The 16,641-nt window shown below is 50.6% G+C and overlaps 6 protein-coding genes and 1 non-coding gene across 7 annotated transcripts; 3 read left to right on the top strand and 4 right to left on the bottom strand.

The window, feature by feature from the left end:
* The first annotated feature begins 194 nt into the window (after positions 1–194).
* M431DRAFT_506739 (hypothetical protein) lies at positions 195–3,730 on the top strand. Its single transcript, XM_024918851.1, has 4 exons — positions 195–538; positions 644–2,912; positions 2,986–3,132; positions 3,201–3,730. Exons 1-4 carry the CDS (start codon positions 405–407, stop codon positions 3,363–3,365), a joined length of 2,715 nt encoding a protein of 904 aa, XP_024776678.1. The 5' UTR covers positions 195–404; the 3' UTR covers positions 3,366–3,730.
* A 1,318-nt stretch (positions 3,731–5,048) lies between these two features.
* Positions 5,049–7,841, top strand: M431DRAFT_80614 (hypothetical protein; the record flags this gene model as incomplete). Its single annotated transcript, XM_024922962.1, has 2 exons — positions 5,049–7,583; positions 7,659–7,841. The coding sequence occupies 2 exons, from the start codon at positions 5,049–5,051 to the stop codon at positions 7,839–7,841; spliced, it is 2,718 nt and encodes a 905-aa protein (XP_024776677.1).
* Positions 7,842–8,568: 727 nt separating this feature from the next.
* Positions 8,569–9,169, bottom strand: M431DRAFT_493472 (hypothetical protein; the record flags this gene model as incomplete). The annotated part of the gene is made up of 2 exons (XM_024917122.1): positions 8,569–9,046; positions 9,117–9,169. The coding sequence occupies 2 exons, from the start codon at positions 9,167–9,169 to the stop codon at positions 8,569–8,571; spliced, it is 531 nt and encodes a 176-aa protein (XP_024776676.1).
* Positions 9,170–10,020: 851 nt separating this feature from the next.
* Positions 10,021–11,029, bottom strand: M431DRAFT_493471 (hypothetical protein; the record flags this gene model as incomplete). Its single annotated transcript, XM_024917121.1, has 2 exons — positions 10,021–10,794; positions 10,850–11,029. The coding sequence occupies 2 exons, from the start codon at positions 11,027–11,029 to the stop codon at positions 10,021–10,023; spliced, it is 954 nt and encodes a 317-aa protein (XP_024776675.1).
* A 266-nt stretch (positions 11,030–11,295) lies between these two features.
* Positions 11,296–13,381, top strand: M431DRAFT_493470 (hypothetical protein; the record flags this gene model as incomplete). The annotated part of the gene is made up of 3 exons (XM_024917120.1): positions 11,296–12,413; positions 12,471–12,958; positions 13,014–13,381. The coding sequence occupies 3 exons, from the start codon at positions 11,296–11,298 to the stop codon at positions 13,379–13,381; spliced, it is 1,974 nt and encodes a 657-aa protein (XP_024776674.1).
* Positions 13,382–13,639: 258 nt separating this feature from the next.
* Positions 13,640–13,731, bottom strand: M431DRAFT_t68. Its single transcript has one exon. It is a non-coding gene; the product is annotated as a tRNA-Ala (tRNA).
* Positions 13,732–14,039: 308 nt separating this feature from the next.
* On the bottom strand, positions 14,040–16,266 carry M431DRAFT_81538 (glycoside hydrolase family 2 protein; the record flags this gene model as incomplete). The annotated part of the gene is made up of 3 exons (XM_024923052.1): positions 14,040–14,166; positions 14,222–14,617; positions 14,690–16,266. 3 exons carry the CDS (start codon positions 16,264–16,266, stop codon positions 14,040–14,042), a joined length of 2,100 nt encoding a protein of 699 aa, XP_024776673.1.
* Between the last annotated feature and the right edge of the window lie 375 nt (positions 16,267–16,641).

Below are 16,641 nucleotides of genomic sequence, written 5' to 3'. Positions count from 1 at the left end.
GCCGAAAAATCAATGGGTTCTATGTGTATGTTTAAACAGGAGATGCAGTCCAAGGTCCATCGTCATTGTTGAAATTGGGATGTTTGGCCCAGTACAAGAAAGAGACTGAAATCACGTGGCTGTCTGCTCACCCTGGGTACGAGTCCCAAAGTACCGGCTAGCTCCTCTGGCAGCTCCAGTCTGCAATATCCATAGTAACCAAAGCTGTCGTCACTGGCAGCCAAGCCACTTTGCGCTGGCCTTTTGCCCTGTCTTCACTATCTCGAGGCTATTCCAACATCACCAACCCGGCGCAATCGCCTCGCCCTGTCCCGTCAATGCCTAACTGAGGGCTTGTTTTTGTTTCTGGCCTCATCGTCCCTGCAAGCTCAAGCTACCCCGCCGCCTGCCAACAAGCTGCGACAATGGCCACGCCCGCCCCCCCGGAGGATCAGGCTCGGCTGCTGGAGGATGCCCTGGTTGCAGTGCGCCAGCAGACGTCGCTCATGCGGAAATGCCTCGACACGCCGGGAAAGCTTATGGATGCCCTGAAATGCTGGTAGGTGCCGATATGTCTCAGAGAATGAAAGAGGCGGCAAACACAAAGACGCGAATACATAGAGAGAGGGGCTGACGCATGAATCTTGGCCTCCTGGCTTTATAGCTCGACGCTCGTCTCTGAGCTCCGCACAAGCAGCCTTGGTCCCAAGCAGTACTACGAGCTCTACATGGCCATTTTCGACGCCCTGCGCTTCCTAGCTGTCCACCTCCGAGAAAACCACCCTGTTAACCACCTTGCCGATCTCTACGAATTGGTTCAATATGCCGGGAACATCATCCCCAGGATGTATCTCATGGTCACCGTGGGAACTGCCTACATGTCCATACCTGATGCGCCGGTCAAGGAGCTGATGAAGGATATGATGGACATGAGCCGCGGTGTCCAGCACCCCATCAGGGGACTGTTTCTGCGTTACTACATGTCAGGCCAGGCCCGGGATTTCCTCCCTACTGGCAGCGGCGATGGTCCTGAAGGCAACCTCAGCGACTCGATCAATTTCATCCTGACCAACTTTGTGGAAATGAACAAACTGTGGGTTCGTCTGCAGCACCAAGGCCACTCCCGCGAGAGGGAGCAGAGGATCCGCGAGAGAAAAGAGCTCCAGCTGCTGGTGGGAAGCAACATTGTGCGACTGAGCCAGCTGGTGGATCTTGAAACGTACAAGACGGGCATTCTCGCACCTCTGCTGGAACAAGTTGTGCAATGCCGAGATGTTCTAGCCCAAGAATATCTCCTCGAAGTCATCACACAGGTGTTCCCTGACGAATTCCACCTACACACGCTAGGTCAATTCCTTGGCGCCGTATCAAGACTGAACCCGCACGTCAACGTCAAAGCCATAGTCAGTGGCCTCATGGACCGTCTCTCAGAGTATGCTGAACGTGAAGGCGGGCGTGAGAGGGGCCCTGATCAAGAAAAGGCCGAAGCCGAAGCCCTCGCCAATCTGCTGGAGAAGGTGAAGCTCCAGAAAGAGGCCGAGCCACAAGTTGCTCCTCCAGCCGCCACTGAACAGCCGCCTCCTGCAGAGGATGCCGCTGCAACCGACAGCAAGCCCAGCACCGAAGCTGACCAACAGCTACCAGAAGAGGGTGAAGCGTCAGCACCGCCTGCAGCTGATGAGGCGGATACCACTGCCGTGGCAGATGAATCGGCCGCTTCAGTTGCTGAAACAGAGACAACGGCTGTCAATGGAAAAGAAGGGGAGGAGGAAGGAGAAGCGGTTGACGATGCTAAAGATGTACCACTCTACGAAGTTTTCTTCACACAGGTCAAAAACCTCGTTGAAGCCCAGCACCTCCCTATCCAGGACACCATTGCGCTGCTGGTATCGCTCTGTAACCTGGCGCTTAACAACTACCCCGACCGACTGGACTATGTGGACCAGATCTTGGCTTATGCCACTACAAAAACCAAGGAGAACATCAACAATGCTGATCTTCATTCCGCTCAAGCTCAGCAGAGCCTCCTCGCGCTGCTGCAGGCACCTCTCAACCGCTACGTATCCATATTTACCGCTCTTTCCCTTCCAACATACGTGCCGCTTTTCCAAGCTCAGTCATATCCTACTCGCCGGGCCGTTGCTGGTGGCATCATCCGCGGCCTCTTGAAAGACCAAATCAAGATTTCCAAGACGGACCAGCTGGAGCATGTCCTCGATGTGCTGTCGGTGCTCATCAAGGAGGGAACGCAGGCGCCACAAGGATACGCCGGAGCCACGCAGCGGCGAGCCGTAGAGACAGACGAGACCCTGGAAGAGCAAGGATGGCTGGCAAGAATGGTGCATCTGCTGCAGGCCGACGACAACGACACGCAGTTCAAGCTCCTGCAGCTGACACGCAAAGCATTCTCAGAGGGCAATGACCGCATCCGAACAACCACACCACCGCTAATAACAGCTTGTCTCAAGCTGGCCAGGAAGTTTAAATCTAGAGAGCACTTTGAGGACAACTGGGAGTCTCAAATCAACGCTCTGTACAAGTTTATCCACTCTGCAATTAGTACGCTGTACACTCGCGTAAACGGCGCGGGGGTAGCTGAGCTGGCCTTGCGTCTGTTTTGCTCGGCAGGGCAGACGGCAGACCTGACCGGGTTTGAAGAGGTGGCATATGAATTTTATGCGCAGGCCTTTACCGCTTATGAAGAGTCCATCTCGGATTCTAAAGCCCAGTTCCAGGCCGTTTGCGTCATTGCCAGCTCACTTCACCAGACTCGCAGCTTTGGCAAGGAGAATTACGACACGCTCATCACCAAGTGTGCCCAGCACGGCAGCAAGCTTTTGCGGAAACCAGATCAATGCCGAGCCGTCTACCTGGCAAGTCATTTGTGGTGGGCGACGCCCGTCGCCGTCAATAATGAAACAGAAGAGACTGAGGTAAGATATCCAAATAGAAGGGGAAAGGAAGAAGGAGGCAATACAACATCCGCTAACAAGACCTGATTAACAGCTCTATCGTGACGGCAAACGAGTGCTCGAGTGCTTGCAGCGGGCCCTTCGCGTGGCCGATTCGTGCATGGAAACAGCGACTTCCATCGAATTGTTTGTCGAGATTTTGGATCGCTACGTCTACTACTTTGACCAACAGAATGAATCGGTAGGCATCTCCGTTGCCAGATGATATTTATTGAACAATTGACTGACATTTCCCCCTTTTTTTATCAGGTGACTACCAAATACCTGAACGGGCTCATTGAGCTGATTCACTCCAATTTGGCGGGTAACCAGCAAGACTCAGCTTCGATAGAGACCAGCAAGAAGCACTTCCACCAGACCCTGGAGAATATCAAGTCTAGGCAGTATGAAGGCGTCGTATTGTATCCAAGCTAGGAGAATGGACACTTGGTCTCTCGGCCAGGGGGGTTGAAGGTTGAATTCCGCGGTACAGCAAAAAAACTATATCAAGAATAGGCTCTTGGGAAGGGGGTAAGTATAGGCAAGATGGGGACGGGATGAGAGCATTTAGATGTATAATTTCACCACCAAGACGCAGCCGGAGCAAAGAAGGACAGGACATGACTATTGATGTATTTTTATTCTTATATATAGCTTTGGTCGCAAGAGGCACGTTGATTGTTGAGAAGCTGGGTATATAAAACGAGGGGTTATAGTACACCAGGCGTCTTGTGGTGACTGATGCGTGTTGGCAGTAATAATCGAGTTTGTGTGTATGTGTATTCCATGGCATCTTCAACGGTACTCATCTCGCAGCTATTCTCGTAGCGCCAATCACGCAGCACGAAATACGATGTGGAGCTGAACGAACGGGCTTTGCTGTCGCCTTATTTACCCCGACCATCTGTAGTGTAGCGTATTTTCCTTCCATTTTTAATTACAGCTGGGGTACGAGTTCGGGTGTGGCTAGTCTGACTGTGCTATTGACAGATCAACAGGCAGATTTGGCATCCCATCCCATGCGGATCAGCGCAAACGAACGCAAAGCTGGCGTCTTTTCCAAGGGTCCAGTCAGCTGCAAACATGGATTGCCTCGTGTTTCAGCAGAGTATCTGTAGCCGATATCTTCTCTATTTTATTTTATTCTATCTTTATTTTGATCATTTCTACTGTTCCGCATGAATTGATTGAATGAATGCAGAGTACTGGATTCACAGGTATTTATTCCTTCAAACGGGGAGTTACATACAAAAGTCCGTAGTATCTTGGTGGCGTTAATAAGACTTAGCCAAATGAGGTGCAGCTGCCAAGCGCGGATTTTAATGTAACCCGTCACGTTTCGAAGGGTCTAGGAGGCGATTTCAATTTTATAGGGGCGGAGTGCGGCGTCTTGTTTTATGGGGGGGGGGGAATGTAATTCATTCCAGGGAGGGAGAATGCTAATGAACGTAGTAATACCGTCTAATAGCAGATGAGCAATAAAGCTGAACTGGCTTGAGTAGGTTAATAACTGTCTTGCTCAACTATTACGGGAGGTCATTGGTGGTGTTATTTATTATTTATTCTTACCACTCATTAGGCTTTTGGCTGGCGATATCGATCCAAAGTGGGCGGTGCACAGAAGCCCAAGTCTAGGCGGCCCCCCCGGCTTTGTACCATTTAGCATAGCATCGTCATCCCTTATCTTTTCGACGGCCTCGTAAGCCTCTTTGTTCCTCCATCTCCAGCGGATTCGACCGGCTGGACGCTCATCAGCCCTTTTTCCTTGGATATGCGGCGCTCGTAATCGGCCTCGAATACTCACTCTTCTTGTTACTCTTCTTCGTACTACTGTACCTTTGCATTATCCTTTTCTTCTTTTCCTCGCCTTGCTTCTCGCTCTCTCTCTCTCTCTCTCTCTCTCTCATTTTCTCGACACTCGTTTGATTAGCCCGCTTTGGCTCGTTTTCTAAACGGAAAAATAACCCCCTTCGATCTGAATGGCCCCCTCGACATCGCGTGCTCTTCCATACCAGTTCGCCCATCGACGAGCATAGACGAACCCTCTGCGGATGATTGCGCAACATCGCCTGTACACTACGCCTTTTGTTTTTGCTTTTCTAAACCCACCAGCCCACCATGCCTTCGGAAAAGGTGCCGTTTTACGACCCGGTGCCGCCGACGTACGATGAGGCATTGGCCGGCAGCAGTCGTGGCTGGGCAACGCATACGAGAGATGCCATCGACGAGCGCAACGCGACCGAGACCGAATCGCGATCACTACTGCCTCGGGCCGCCGACAGCTCACAGGGCTCCAGGCGGCCCGATGGCTATCGAGCGCCGACGGTGGAAACGGATGACGAGGACAGCTTGTGGGATAGCGACAGCGATGCCGACGAGACGAACCAGGTGCGGCGGGAGATGGAGGAGCTGGAGATTGAGGAGCCCGGCCGCACAGGAGGATCAATATGGGGGAAGAGGATAGGCTTCAACCTGTCGCTGCCGGCGTGGAAGTTCAAGTGGCGCCTAAGATTACCGCGGATACGCATCCAGCTGCCATCGCGGCCGTCAGCAGCGCCGGCGAACAATTCAACCGCAGACGAGGCGGTTGAAACGGAGGATCTCGACAACGTGAGGTCGTGGCTTCGAGACTTTGCCTTCCCCAAGGTCAACAGCATGATGATTATTGTCACGGTTGCGCGACTACTAGCGCTCGGCATCGTCATTGGCTTCATGTATTTCCTCTTTGCGAGCGGCATGCTTAGCGGACTGACCAACGGCATGAACAATGGAGGCATGCGCTTCGATCCAGAGGATCTTCGAGTCCACCTGCAAAAGACTGTCGATCCTAGGAGGATGCGCGCCGCCGTCAAGATCTTTTCGAGCTACGCACACATTGCTGGTACCGAGGGCGACTATGCGACGGCACTAGACGTCGAGGCCATGTTCAACAAGGCAGGGCTGGACATTGTGGAGATGGACGACTACTACGTCTACCTCAACTACCCACGCGAAAACGGCCGGGCCGTGCAGATTCTAGATGAGACTGGCGACAATGCGGTTTGGACCGCCGCGCTCGAGGAGGTTGAGCGCGGAGGCGAGTCGGCCGGAAAGCAGACTTTGGCGTTCCATGGACACTCCAAGTCTGGCGACGTCCGGGGACCCCTGATTTACGCCAACTACGGAGCGAGGGAAGACTACCAAAAGATTAAGGACATGGGCGTCAACACTACCGGGGCAATTGCTCTCGTTAGATACTACGGCACTCAGACAGACCGCGCTCTCAAAGTCAAGGGAGCCGAGCTGGCGGGCTTTGCGGGATGCATCATCTACAGCGATCCTGCCGACGACGGCTTCCTCAAAGGCGACGTCGCCCCTGGTGGGCGATATATGCCGGAGGATGGCGTCCAGAGAGGCTCCGTCAGTCTCATGAGCTGGGTTGTCGGCGATGTCCTGACGCCGGGATGGGAGAGCAAGAAGGAAGTCCCTCGCATGAAGGTTGAAGAAAGCCAGGGGCTTGTCAAGATTCCCAGTCTCCCGCTTGCTTGGAGAGATGCGCAAGTCTTGCTGCAGAACCTCCAGGGCTTTGGCCAAAAGGTGCCGGATGCTTGGAAAGGAGGCGTGCCTGAGGTTAGTGAGTGGTGGACTGGAAACGAATCGTCGCCCGTTGTTCGTCTACAGAACGAGCAGGATGAGAACGAGAAGCAGCCCATCTGGAACGTATACGGCAAGATTATAGGCATGGAAACGTCGGCCAAATCAATTATCCTAGGCAATCACCGAGATGCATGGGCATTTGGCGCGACTGACCCGCACACAGGCACGGCCATCATGATTGAGTTGGCGCGCATCTTTGGAGACTTGGTTGATCGCGGCTGGAGGCCTCTCCGTTCCATTGAATTTATGTCGTGGGACGCCGAGGAGTACAACCTCATTGGATCTACCGAGTTTGTGGAGAAGAATGTCGATGCCCTGCGTGAGAATGCCTTTGCCTACATCAACCTGGACACCGTAGTATCTGGTCAGAACTTCCGCGCTGCCGGTTCGCCTCCCCTCCGAAAGAGCCTGTTCCACGCCATGGAGCGAGTCGTCGACCCAAACTTCAACACCACCCTCAAAGACCTCTGGGATCGCAGCGGCAGTAAGCTCGAGGGCTTGGGCGCGGGCAGCGATTACGTCGCTTTCCAGGACATTGCCGGTACAAGCTCGCTGGATCTCGAGTTTGCCGGCGAGCCGTTCCCTTACCACTCCAGCTACGACAACTTTGATTTGATGGAGCAGGTTATTGACCCCGGCTTTACGTATCACGGCATACTTGCCCAAGTCGTCGGTCTCATCATCCTCGACCTGGCAGACCGGCCTATTATGCCTTTTGACATGGTCAACTACGGCCGCAGCCTCGAGACATGGGTTAGCGATCTGGAGTCATGGGCGAACAAGGAGGCAGAGAAGAAGAAGCACAAGGGTGTTCTCAAATTCGTGGACCTCAAGGATGCGGCTGCGACGGTCTCGGCGAAGGCACAGCAGTTTTCGAAGTGGGAGATGGAATGGGACCGACTGGTCATTCGAAGCGGTGGCTGGGAGACGCAGGAGCTGGGCACGGCGCGAATTGCGTATAACAACAAGATGGCTATGTTTGAGACGGCTTTGTTGGATTTGGAGCTTGGCGGTGGTGTAAGTTGTTTCTCACACTCTTTCCTGACTCAGGGGAAGGGATTGTTAAACTGATGCTAATTCTTTTCTTGCTAGATTCCCAACCGCACACAGTTCAAGCACGTCGTTTTCGGCCCGCAACTATGGTCAGGCTACGACGAAGCCTTCTTCCCAGCCGTCCGCGATCTCGTCGACGCAGAGGCCTGGGACGATGCCAACAAGTACATTGCTAAGACAGCGGCTCTAATGAAGCAAGCGGCAGCAGTTTTGGAGATGTAACGAAAACCAGTTTTCTCCTTTTTCTCTTTTTCGAAACCTTGATTTCTTTAGATGCTATGGGAAATGTGCTGCCATCCGTGTCAGACATTGTTATCGAAACTTCTTACGTCGACACACCTCTCTCTATATTATATATATATATATATATATCCCGATATTTCCCGCCATACATAATCCAACTTTTTCCTTTTATTAACGAACGACAGAACTCAAGAGGAGTCAAATAGGGGGGGAGGCTAAGATGTGCTTTAGGAGATGATGGATGGCTCTTTTTGTTTTGGAGGATATGTCTGCTTTGGTTCTTCTCCGCGGCTACTCCACCAGCCTTTTTTGCTTTTCTTTGTCAATCTACGTTGCGTTTTTTTGCGTGGAAGGAGTGCGTTTTACTTGCTGCAAAAAGGGATGATGGGTATTTTGGGACCGGTGAAGTATCATGGGGTTGGATTCCCGGTCCAGTGTCTTGTCTTTGTTTTATATTGTGTGGAATCCTTTCTCGAATCTGAGAAACGGCATGGCATTGGCGTTTTTTAGGTCGCCGTTTTTATATCTTGTCATCTTACCCATATGTTTCTCCTCTGAATCAAAGCACCGAAAACAAAAAAAGCTTAGCTATTCTCCCCCCTTAAAAAGAATTCCATCTTTGGAATGAAAATCCCATTGCTTGCTCATATATATCCCGTGAATCCAAACCCGTAATTCTTCCTCAAAACTTCGCTCGTCCTAAAAATCACTCCTTCTTCTCAAGCTCCTCAAAATCCTTCATCGACACAAACTTTCCAATAATATCATACTTCTCCGTAAACCTCTCCTCCCACCCCCTCAGCGCATCCATCTCCTCCGCCCCCAAATCCGCCAACGTGTCCAGCGGCCCATCCAAATCCTTGGTCAACATATCCTCATCAAAACTCCCGCACGCAAGCCCCCGACTAGCATCCCTGCCAGCGAAATTCGCGTACGGACCGCCGGGACCGTAAAAGTTTCGGCCGCGGGAGACGTCGAATACTGCGCCGCGCACGGCGAGGAAGACGGGGGCGCCGTTTTCGCCGTTGAAGGGGAGGAGGGTGTGTGGGTTGTAGGTCTTGAATACGACGGGGGGAGGGGGTTTTGGGAGTTGAGGGTAGGAGGATTTGGCGAAGAAGGTGGAGTAGGCTGTGTAGAGGATGATGGAGAGGAGGACGATGTTGAGGGGCGAGACGAGGCCGGAGCTGGGATGAAAGATTGATGTTAGCTTGGGGGATATAGAGGAGGGAAGAGAGTGTGTGTTTGTTGATATACCTGGCGGCTTCTTTGACGGCTTCGTCGTTCATGCGATGCTCGACGTACTCCATCTTGTAGTACCACTACAGTAATTGCTCGCAGTGTGTATGTAGAAGAAGCTTAAGTGAAGTGCCGATCGAGAATCCGAGTTCGGGGAGATGCGAGTTTATAGAAGGGAGCTAAAGCATCGACAGCCGTGCTAGATCTAGCTCGGGAACGGTCGGGAGGTGGATATGGGATTTGAGAGAAATGCCCCGCCGTTGATGGCGATTCGAAGCAAGCCTGAGTTGTATTGCAGGTTGCGGCAAAAGCTCGGACCTTAGATACCTCGGGTTGTGGGAATTCCAGGCACTTCTATTTGCGACTCCGCGGATTATTTGTTGGGCTGACGGGGTTTTGCAGCGTCTAGTATTCGGATCCGTGGCATTGCGTAATATTCCGAGGTCATGGCTTTGTTTCATTCTATTCCTTGCATTGAGTTGTCATTCAAGCGAGCGTTGATGCTACAGTACCATCCTTGCACGTCACTTGCGGATATACACGCTTGTCCAATTACAGTGGATGGATGCCTTGGATATCTTACTCACTACTTGCTACATCATCACTGTCTTTGCTCGTCTCTGAATGAGGAATATAGGAGTCAGTCTTCCATATTAGTACAATAGCAAAAAGAATAAATATCCCAAACGAAACGAAACGCCAGTTTCCAGGGTATCTGCTTGCGCCTTATGCCGACCCCTGATGTCTAAATCTAGTACCTGCCTTTTAAACTACCTATATCAAATAAACTCCGTCGCTAATGGCCTGGGTATATCAAACGGATCCAGTTGTGTAAATAATGAAACATGTCGGCCTCTATAGCTTATAAGACCGATTTTTGGAGACACCAAGCAATGGAAGAAGGACAATGTAAGCCCTCTTATCATACTTTGGCATTCTTAAAAGAGGGAGTGACTGGTGTCGGCGGTGTCTTGCGTTTTTCGAATGACTGATCCTTGACAACGACGACGGAGGTGACAGTGTTGTCACCGCCTTCTCTATCGCACACATTGCTGAGATTGTTCACAAAGGCGCAAAAGAGTTGGTTGGAATTCTTAACATCGTCACCTAGCTCGCGAGACGGTGGTATGGTCATCTGGCGAACGGCATCGGTTAGAGCCCTGGTGGCGGGGATGGGCGACTGCTCTGCCTCATCCTCAACAATCGGCTCAAGGAGAAACCGGGCTTGAGGTTGAGGTTCAACCTGGATCGATCGAGACTGAACTTGAGTTTGAAGTTGAAGCTGAACCGAGTCCTCAGTTTGAGCCTGAGCCTGAGCCAGTAGCTTGGCTTGCTTCTTGGCGTGGCGTTTCTTTTCTCGCACTTCGCGAATTCTTCTTTTCCAGGCCGGCTCATATTCAGAATCCGATGATGTAGACGGAGAATCCAGATGCAGCAGTGCGTCACGGGCCTTTCTTCGAGATATTCGGATCTCATTCGCCAAGGCGCGCGGTGTCCGTGAGATGGGCCATTCGTTGGCAAACTCTTCGCCGTAGATATTCTCGCGTATTGACTGTCGCAAGGCAAGCCCACGCAGCCGCTCAAACAGGTGGTCATAAAACGAAGAAGGGTCGTGGCGGGACCCTACTGCATTCGGCGACGATGGCGCTGAGATGAGGTGTGCGCCTTGCGTTTCAACCGGGTTAGGGAGACACTCCTACAGAGTCTGTTAATTAAGAGGCGACAATGTTGAAGATGGCGGGAGGCTGTACATATTCATTGAGCTCCGTGAACTTGGCATACCAGTATGTCCAGGAATAGCTAATCTTGGGTTCCGTCAAGTCCACTTCACCGTCCATCGTCTGGTCTACTGTCGATGCCGCGGTTGCGGTTGCGCTTGGTGAGAATGTCTTATCATGGTCATAGCTATCATGCCCTCTAAACGAGGCCATTAGACCGACCAAGTACGGCGGCCGAGGCGCATTACAGACGTGGTGATGTGTCAAGTTGCACAAGCATGACATTGTTCGGTTGCAGTCAACCTTGATAGGATCACACACTGGATGACATCACGTGATGCTCCATCCCAACAACCAGCATAGGCAGCAGGTCTGGTGACCAAAGATTTATAAAGCAGGTATATGATGCATTTTATTGTTTAGACTTTTACATATATCTGCCTGATTTATTCTAGTTGGGAATCAACACTCAGCTCAGTATGGCGTCTCCCAGCAGTGTAGCCACTATATTGGACCCGCTGGGATTTAATAGTCCGGCTGGGCGTGCGCTGATGGTACTTCGTCCAGAAAACGAGGCTGCCAAATGGGCTTTTTCTCAGGTTGTTGACTTTATCAAAGAGCAAGATGCTCAATCCGACGATGACGATCTCGTGACTGACGTCCGGGGCCACTATGCCAAGTTCATGTGGTTTTCTGATGAACAAGTCTATGATTCTGCCGTCTCCCGGTTTGTCAATCACAGCACAATAGTTGACAGTCCCTCGTCACCGTCTTCGTTATCGTCATCTACATGTAGTCTTGAAGAGCCATGTCCCACAATGATCTGGACAGGCTTCTATTTTCTAGACTCAAATATCAAAACGCTTCATTCCGACTGCGGCTGGCTGGTTGGCCGTCTCAGCAAAAGGGGTGTTTCCTTTGCTCAGCCTACCGTCGACATATTACTCACGGATAGCCGAGCTGGTAACGTCGCTAGAAGACATGCTGTCATCAACTTCTCTCCAGAAACACGTCTAGCGACCGTTTCGTTGGAATTCGGCAACTCTGCTGTTGTTAATGCAACTTCTTTGACTTCCAAGGGCAACGTTGCGGGCTGCGCCCTGGGTCAAAATCGAATTCATTTTGGTGATTTAATGTACTCACTCGAGTATACTTCATATTGCCTCCGACCCCAAGGTCAAACAGATCTCAGTAGCCACATTACAGGTATTCATGGTGATAACCAGCCAACCAAAGAAGTCCTGCAAGCTACTCCGACTCCTCAAACAACGAATGTACAAACCATAGGGAAATATACAATCACAGGCGGTTTGACGGGTCGAGGTACCTTTGGCCGCGTACGTCCAGCTGTTGGTCCGGATGGGCAAAAGATTGTGGCGGTTAAGACGATGGAGGCTAGGCCAACCAGAATACAATATACTCGAGAAAAAATTGCATTGATGGATTTCATTGCGCAGCGAGCACAAGCCGAAAAGCAACAAAATGTTTTAACAATGATTGAGAGCATTCACATACAAGGACGGCAAGTGGATGAATTCCATATTGTTTTAGAGCCTTACGTCGGGTTTACATTGTCTGAAATACCCAAAGATACACAGTAAGTTGCAAACCTGTTCGTTTTCTTGCTACTCCAGTACTTATCCGGTTCTGATAGCTGTACAAAATATGAGCTCATCTTACACGACTGTCTTCGAGGACTTGCCTTCTTACACACGCATGGCATAGTACATACAGACATCAAACCAGAAAACATCGGGCTCTTAGACTTTCACAAAAACGAAATGCATAAGCCGGCCCAGCTATCATCTTATTCGCGCCCTCCACGTACCGTTATCCTTGATATTGACTCCATGGAGCAGATTCCCAGTGGCCAAACTGCGATTAAGGCAGCACCCGGATCGAATGGGACAGTTGGGTTTCATTCCCCAGAGCATGAAATGTCAGAGTACGACGGCAGAACAGATGTCTGGGCTTTGGGCGTCAGCCTCTTTAGAGCAATCTTTGGTACGTTTCCATGGTCTTACGGCACAGAAGGCAATCCATGGAGAAAAGATCGCGACGTCGTTGAAGTACGAGAGAAGTTCCATGCTCGATACGAGAAAGCAGTTGGCAAGGTTACCGATTACTATCCCAGTTTAGGCGGTAAGTCCATCCAGACAATGCCCATATTGACATTCACATGCTTATTCCTGATAAGAGCCACTCTGCGATTTCCTGATTGCCGCCTTTCGGTTTCCAGGTTCCGAGATGGCATCGCAGAGGAGAAGCCGGCCAACGAGTGCAGAGTGCGTTGACATGATAGTAGAAAAGTCTGAATTATTAAAGGAAAGATTGGCAAGAGAGGCAAAAATGACCGCTGAGGCTACAGAAACTGAAAAAGCGACTAGTGATACCATACAGAGTGAGTATACTTATAAACGGCCAGCACCGGATGCTTATGAACAACCAAGGAAGAGGGAGATGGAATACAGACATCAAGACAGACATCACATAGTAGACGCTATATCTAGAATAGATCATATAGATAAGCTTGGAGTAGAAAAGGCACAAATTGTAGCTGAATAGAAATAACAAAATACAGAGAGCACAAATAAAGTGAATATACGGTGATGACCAGCCTGCCAAGGAGGTGTGTTTCACGCAAACCGCTCGCTACCCCTCACACGACAAATGCACAATGTCGGGGGATATGAGTGACGGAAACTGAATGAAAAAAAAAGAGGAAAAAGAAAGCAGATGAAAAAGAAAAAATAGACAGCGCATACTCAACAGTACTAATTGGCATCGCTGTGAAAAATCGCAAAAAAAAAAAGAAGAAACACGTGGAGACAGAGGGATTTGAACCCCCGACCTTTTACAGGCTTGTATTGAATGAACAATGCAAAGCAAACGTGATACCCCTACACCATATCCCCCGTTGGAAATTAGTTGCACTCATTAGTCATTATAAGGCTGTGCATGGACTGGGGGCTAAACTCTAATCCACTCTGGGATTCGCAATGGTATTGGCCTACCCGGAAAGGAATGAAGATGAGGAAATAATTGAGAGACTTCACTGGAAGGTAATTATAATAGATGCGACGAGAATTTTTTTTAGAGCTTCTGTATACCAGATCAAAAAACTGCTATTCATTTCCATCGAGAGACAAGGTCTGGTGGATCACATCTGTACATGCTATTCTGGCCGTGTATAACGGTACTTCATGGTAATGCTCAATCCCCACTACATTTTGACCCTTTTATAAAACATCTGCGCCGCCTCTGCCATAACTGCCTTGACTTTTGCCGGATCCAGTTTTTCCCGCCGATCAAATGTATACAACCCATTCGTCTCTTGCTCAATATCCGTCCTACTGACATTAGCCAAAGTTCAAGAACTCAACATCATATGGTACTCAAACTTACAGCTGTGTGTATACAAACCCGCAGCAATACCCTCCACCCGCAACACCTTTAACCACCCTCTCGACCCTCTTCAAGAGATCTTCGGGATCTGCCGCAGTGGTATAGCCCCAATCCCGGGACTCCTCGCTGTCGTCTTTCTTGGCCAGTGCAATGTTGATGCCGCCGCACTCTGAGCATATGATGGGAGCTCCAGGGGTGTGGTGAGTGCCCTTGTCGACGTTGGGAATTTCGCCGACGAAGAGGTCTCGTCCAGCTTTGGGGCCGAGAATGGCATCTAAATCCGCGCAAGTCTTTTCTAGTTCTGGACCGTCGCTGTAATCATGAAAGGTGGAGAGGTCGGTACAAACGTGTTCCCAGCCGCAGTTGTCGTTGATGCTCCGAGTGGGATCCAACGTCCTTAGAATTTTGTCAGTATTCATGAGCCTCGCTGTATTATTAGTTAAAGGGGAGTAAGGTGAGAATACTAACTTGGTCAAGTAATAGAGAGAGCGTATGTGATTGCGCTGCTCGGCGTTATCCTTGAGTGATGTATATGCCCAGCTCTCATTAACTGGTGTCCACGTCACCACCGAGGGATGGTTAATCGCCAGTTTGACCGATTCAGTCCACTCCTGATTGAAACGGTCGACGTATTCTCGGCTGAACTGGTAGGCGTTGGCCATTTCAGCCCAGACCAAGTAACCCTTTTTATCTGCCCAATAGTAGAACCGGGGATCTTCAACCTTTTGATGCTTCCGACAGCCGTTGAAGCCCATCTTCTTTGCACAATCAATATCCACCTCCAAGCTGTAGGAAAACTCTGGAGTTAGGAACGAGTTTGGCCAGTAGCCTTGATCCAGGTTCAGCATCTGAAAGTAAGGAGCATCATTCAGTCTCCACAGACCGTCGCCGTTGGACCATTGGATCGAGCGCATTCCCGTTGTTGTTTTGATTTCGTCCACCTCCCTGCCGGAAAATGAATCAAACAATCTAATTGTTAGATCGTACAGCTGAGGATGCTCTGGCGACCAGAGTGCAACGCCGTCTCGCCAGCAAGAAACGTCGCTCAATGGTGCATCCTTCAGTGTTGACTCGGGAAGGGCAGAAACACTCTCCTTTGAGAGACGGGCGCTCAAGCTGAACCTACCCGATCCTTCTTTAACGTCAATTTTGGGGGATTTGGAGACGAGTTGGCCCCCGAAATTGACCTCTGCTTCGACGACATATCCACGGCCTGCCTGCAAACCTTGTGTTGCAATGTCGAAATGAATATCCCCAGCATGGATATCATTCGATCGGATTACAGTTCCATAGCTACTATCCGCGATTCGTGCTGCAGGCACAGCCTCTAGCCATACGGGTTGCCAAATTCCACCAGAAGGGGTATAGAAGATGCTCTCCGGCTGAGCACCCCAATATTGCTTCCCTCGCGGCTGAGTCAAATCATAAGCTGAATCAAAGACACGCACTGTCAGTCGATGATGGCCACTAGTATTTGCCTCGATGGCATCCGTGATGTCAAGTTGGAACGGGACGTGGCCTCCCTGGTGGCTACCGACAAAACTTCCATCGACCCAAACAGAGGCCTCATAGTCCACGGCGCCAAATCTAAGCAGAAGACGGCGGCCCTCTTGCCGTTCGGTTTTGTCCCGCAAGTCTGAGATTGTCCTCTCATACCAGAGCACCTCGTGGATGCCGCGCTCATTAATGCCCGACGCAGGACACTGGAAAACGAAAGGGACAGTAATTGGACGCTTGTGGTTGGTTTTCCCCGAAGAGTCCCGTGTAAAGAGGTTGTCTTTGAGTAGATTTTGTGTCCCGGCCGCAATGCGCTGAGTGATGGTGTCGCTCTCAGACTGGTTTCCAGCCTCGCTCTTCTTTAATGTCTTCTTGACGGCAATTTGAGTAGGCAAACCGGACTGTTGCCATCGCAGGCTTAAGCCGACGTCGTCATCATCAAAGAGAAAATCCCAAGGGCCGTTGAGTGACAGCCAGCGTGACCCGGTGCGCTGGAAATCCGGACGAGGATACTCTGGCGAGTCGTGATACTGAGGTTGACATTGCATTTCTGCTGCTAATCCAATAACCTGCCGTCAATGAAGTTGTTGCTAATTGCAACTTTGCGCTGCTATCTCAGAGTGTATAAGTAAGTTATAGACACATGTGTACACGTAGCTGGGCCCCCGCCATCATCTACCAATTCAGCTCCGCCAGTTCATGTAAGTGAGGGTTTATCACCAGTTTTTCGGGTCGCCGCGCGTCGTGTTAAGGGGAATTTGCAATTCTGCCCATTTTTGATCGTCAACACTGCGTTTTGTACGGCACATCATTGCCTCAAAGATGGCTGCCAGACCCAGTATTTACGTCTCATGCGTGCCAATCATGACGTCGCTGGCGGCTATAGAACATTAGAACGAATCTAAACGCCCACACCGACATAG

The sequence above is a fragment of the Trichoderma harzianum genome (genome assembly GCF_003025095.1).
Source record: "Trichoderma harzianum CBS 226.95 unplaced genomic scaffold M431scaffold_4, whole genome shotgun sequence".
Classification (NCBI taxonomy): domain Eukaryota; kingdom Fungi; phylum Ascomycota; class Sordariomycetes; order Hypocreales; family Hypocreaceae; genus Trichoderma; species Trichoderma harzianum.
This window is presented reverse-complemented; position numbering and strand designations above follow the sequence as displayed.

Coding starts and splice junctions, on each gene's coding strand:
- M431DRAFT_506739 (XM_024918851.1), top strand. CDS start 405: ATGGCCACGCCCGCCCCCCCGGAGGATCAGGCTCGGCTGCTGGAGGAT. Junction 2,913..2,985: donor ATGAAACAGAAGAGACTGAG/GTAAGATATCCA, acceptor CCTGATTAACAG/CTCTATCGTGACGGCAAACG. Junction 3,133..3,200: donor TTGACCAACAGAATGAATCG/GTAGGCATCTCC, acceptor TTTTTTTATCAG/GTGACTACCAAATACCTGAA.